The 4,994-nt window shown below is 30.6% G+C and overlaps 1 protein-coding gene across 1 annotated transcript in view; it reads right to left on the reverse strand.

Moving 5' to 3' along the window:
• Positions 1-882: 882 nt before the first annotated feature.
• The window catches only part of LOC109860401, a 16,422-nt gene continuing 12,310 nt past the window's right edge, over positions 883-4,994 (reverse strand). Inside the window, exons 14-17 of the mRNA XM_020439460.1 lie at positions 4,608-4,683; positions 2,035-2,576; positions 1,498-1,778; positions 883-1,247 (exon numbers count right to left, since the gene is read on the reverse strand). Of these exons, the coding sequence (XP_020295049.1) occupies positions 1,160-1,247; positions 1,498-1,778; positions 2,035-2,576; positions 4,608-4,683 (987 nt within the window). The 3' untranslated portion in view covers positions 883-1,159. The remainder of the gene's footprint in view (positions 1,248-1,497; positions 1,779-2,034; positions 2,577-4,607; positions 4,684-4,994) is intronic.

Raw genomic sequence — 4,994 nt, forward strand, 5'->3', positions numbered from 1 at the left:
ACGATGTAGCAAAAGATATATGTATCATATTATATATAATTAAAATACGATGCGATGTATGCAACTTGCCAAATAGTAAATAACATCTCTAACGTTCATTAGATATAATAAAAACACATTTATATATAATCTTGCTACTTGGGATGCAATATAATATTACCGTAATATTTCAGTATTATACATAAATGTAGTTTATCGATAATATTATTGTAATATTGTATTATACTATTCAATATTACTAATATATTGCAATATTACTGAGATATTTCCGTAATATTACGTGCTATATAAGTATCTCATCATTTTATCTTTATAGTTCATTGGACAAAAACAAAAGTAGAATGATGCAATAGCGCTGAAAACGCTTTCCGAACTCGCTCATTCTTATTTCAAGATTGTACACATGATAGATACATAAAGAATTTTTTTAATACAATATATCTGTCAGTCATAAGTAGTTAACATGTATATACGATTACTTTTTTTAATATGTAACACTTTTTATAGATGTGTGAGAGTCACTTCATAATTTGTATAAATTTGTAGATATGAAAATAAGATTACTGCAGATAGGCTGAAGAGCAAATATATCTTATGGACGTCTAAATATTGGGTATTAAAAGACATCCGAAATCGGATATACGATGGACGTCTAATTCATGTCCGCGGACGTGCGACCATAAATTGGACATAGAACGAACGTCCATAAGACATCCTGTGCTATCTGGGTGTGTATCTTTCTCTTACAGTGTACTGTGAGAATAAAGTTTTTTTTCACACAGTAAAGACGTCTCAAGTTTTTGTATTATTGATTGTATTTATTACTTTTATATATCTGTTTATTTATTACTTTTATGTATCTGTTTTAACACTGTTTTACATGTACAATTACACTTAATTACTTAATTGTAATCGGCCTTAATTTGCTTATTTATTTGTACATATTTTTCGACTATTCTCAAAAATTTCACGTGACTTTACACAATGACATAAATGACATGTCAATACTAGAAGAGATATGTCTAACTGCTAGTTGTTAAATTTATTTTTACTTTAAAGAATTGTTAATTGGTTCCTAGTAAAAACTGTTTCTAATATCAATTTTATTTCTAATGTTAATATTCCTTATTTATGTAATCTTAACTAAAGATAAGTCATATTAACTAAAAACAGTCACTTTTTCAGAATTTTGCCACATTTCCATTTCGTTTTGCGACATTATCTGTTTAACTACTTGTCTTCTTCTTCTGTAAACATTATACACACTTTTTAGATAAAGTAGATAACACATGTTTTACTTATTTACAACTTTGATTGTTAATATGAAAGCACTTATAGAAAGACCCAAAGAAACAATAAACAAAATATAAAGTTCCATATTTATATATTATATATATATATATGTATATATTATATATATTTATATATTATATATATATTATATTTATATATATATTAGTATTTACTCGTATTTATTTCTTGATAGACATACGCTACCTTCGGTAGATATAAGAAACTGTGGCACCTATAATAAGCAGTAATATTATGGGAATGAGTACTATTTCGTAAGTCACTGATGAATCCGAAACCTTTCCAATGCTAGTCGATATTTTAAGCATGGTCACTTCATTAAAAATCCGAAATATTGATCTTCGTTCTATTAAAATAACTAGTATCTTATACAATTGATTTGGTTGTAATGGACAATTCCTAGCACCTCCGTAAGTTTTGTTGTCACCAACTATAAAAGTATAATTGTTGCGAGCAATCCCAGTTGTCTAAAATAATAAAACATAAACATGTGTGTGTAGAAAAAGAGAGAAAGAAAAAGATGACATAAAAACTAAAAGCAACAGTTTTTTTAAAGTGATTGAATTGCACAAACTTATACGTACGCACTTACTTAGTTCTTATATATTTAATTATCTATTTGTAAATAAATACTAAATACTTCTTTTATTTTGTTTGTGTTTTTTACCTAACATGTTTAATTGTAAGAATGTTTTTGAAATTGGGTTGAAATAATACACGTACCAAGATTTCAGCAGCTTGCCAAGCAACATTATCTTTTTTTATATTCATCTGCTTTTGTAGATTTGAAGGAACTTTCGAATAATTCTTGCATGGATTTAATCCTTTCACAATAATGTGCATGCTACTACCATACGTGTCATTAATAACATGCGGCACTTTTAATAAAATTGTACTATCAAGTTCATTCGGTACGACCTGTAAATCGCCATCAAACGTTGCGGTTGACGGTGTCTGTACATTTACATAACTGTACAGACTGGTCTCGTTTATGATAGTCATAGATCGAATATAGATTCGATACATTGTCGATGGATATAAATGTAACTGCTCGGTATAATTACGCATATATTCTTCCACTGGATATTTATATTTCTTTATCGCGGTTAATTGAGAAATGCGTTGTTTCAGATATGATGTACCTTCTTCTACAGTGATGAGAAAACATTGTAAGTGACGACTTGTTTTCCAAGGATGATACCATAGTAATTCGACTATGCTGTTATTGTGTACTGTGTAAATAACAGGAGTAGGTTTGTCTGGTTCTGCAAAACATTTTTAATATACTCTTTACCACACATTTTGTTATTTTCGTGTAACCAAATTGTAGATATATGTGATTATTTCTCTTTACATCTCTTGATACTAAGAAGATGCTGAACTGTTTTACCACATTTTCGTAGTTTACTTTTCATTTTGCAGTTATTGATCGGAATGAAAAACGTTTCTCTAGAAAGAAAATATGTTAAAAAATGGAAAACTCAAGAAAAATACAAGAAAAACAACACAAACTTTATGAAAATAAAGTAAATGTAGTAGCTAAGGTTAGTAAATATAGTAACTAAAGTTACTACATTTTCACTTCTTATATTGTACAAAAGTGGCACATGATTTTAAACGAAAGTTTATACTTCAATAGGCAAATTGTGAAAATATTACTCAAAAAAGACATCATGAATAACGACGATTTTGCAATGATTACACTAAGATGATTCACCATAACGCAACAGGTTTGTCAAAATAAAATTTTGCAAACAATATTTGTCAAAAATTGAAAAAGAGTTATGCATTTCTATAAATATACACATAAATTAAGTTGATTTTTTCATATGCAATTGTATTTCCACATGTTTTAAACATCACATAACTGAAATTTTTTTTGCAATTATCGAACAATTTCTTTTTAACTTTAATTTTGCAAACATACTGCTAAGATAATTCGCCATATTGTTATTCTTTTGCCAAAATAGTACTTGGAAAATAATTGTGGAAACAACTACAAATATTTTATAAAAGATCAATGTTTTTACATCTAGTTTCCATAATATATCTATATAATTGCAAAGTAAAATTTTAATGCAAAATTTTGGCACATAATTTTATATATAAATGTTTTCCTATCAGAGTAGTGTTCTAATTTATATACAGAGACGAATATTTTGAGCGTTTCAGAAAAAGACTCTGAAGCTTCTTAAAAAACAAAAGTATAAAATTAGAATTAGTATAGTTTTAGCAAAAGTACCAAAGTTATAGAACTTAACGCAAAAAACAGTGAGTCTGTCTCATTCTAAAAAGAAGGAAAACAAGAAATAAAAGACAAGAAGGGAGACACATCTATTTTCCGTTTTAATCCGACTAGAAGGCGCTACCTTTTGAACTTCAGCATTCTCTTAACGTTACGAAAACCGAGATCAACATATATAGTACGCTATAGTAAATATTGAGTGTAAAATAAAGGAAAGTAAAGTTTCTTGTCAAAGTTGATGCAGCACTATGTGCGTATGGCACTGAAAAAAAGGGTGAGTCCCAGATGCGCACAGAAACAATGGGACACGGCAGGATGTATCAATCGGACACAATAAGAAACGGACACACGCCAATCTCAATCGGACACAATCGCAATCGGACACAGTCGCAAATGGACACAGACGCAATTAGACACAGTCTCAATCGGGCACAGACATAATTGGACACAGTCTCAATCGGACACAGACGCAATTGGATATAGTCGCAATGGGACACAGTACGTTTTTCGATATCATGTGTATTTCATGAGTAAATAGTTTGTTTGCATCACACGTTATCGTACACGTGTGGGCGGGAGAGGAGTTCCGCTCCTCCCCCTGTTCCGAAAAAATCTAATTTAACCTAACTTATTATTATCAGTAATTGTTACAATGCACAGTGCTTCTTACTTGTGTCCGATTGAAACTGTGTCTGATTGCGTCTGTGTCCAATTACGTCTGTGTCCGATTGCGATTATGTCCGATTGAGACTGTCGTTTCCCCTCGTGTTCGATTGAAATTGTGTCTGACTGAGTCTGTGTCGGATTAATACACTCTGCTGTGTTTGTTTGATTCTGTGCGTATCTAGGTCCTCCCGGAAAAAATACTATAAAAGTGCACAATGTAAACAGAGAAGTTTCCAAAGAATGCGATATACATATATAGATATTGTGTTTAGTTTTTAAGTAAAATATATTTTCCAATAATATAAATGAAAAACTAGTTAAAAGTTAATGATGGAAAAGTTTTTCAAGACATTGACATGTACGTTATGTATCTTACTTCACTTACTTGTAGTAGTAAACTCTTCTTGAGATATAGTAACCGGTGGGCTTAAAGCTGTATTATTTTGATTTATTTCAAACATCTGTAATTTAACATATTATTTCACGACGGTGGAAGATGGCGTTATTTTCAGAGCGTGATACAAATATTGCGAAAGAAGCATCAAGTGCTTCGGTAACCGAATTGGGAAGGTAATCGCACAAAAAGCGAGAAACCCCAGGTCGACTCCTGGCCAGGGACTTAATACCGGTATGATTTCAATACCGGTATTATACTAGAGATTGTATACCGAAACCGATATAGTACCGAAATTGAGTCTTACCGTTACCGTTATAGTACCGAAACCGATACATTACCGAAAACCGTAATAAAATACCGGTATTATTTCGGTAT

This window comes from Pseudomyrmex gracilis, unplaced genomic scaffold (genome assembly GCF_002006095.1).
Source record: "Pseudomyrmex gracilis isolate BER0280 unplaced genomic scaffold, ASM200609v1 scaffold_375, whole genome shotgun sequence".
Classification (NCBI taxonomy): domain Eukaryota; kingdom Metazoa; phylum Arthropoda; class Insecta; order Hymenoptera; family Formicidae; genus Pseudomyrmex; species Pseudomyrmex gracilis.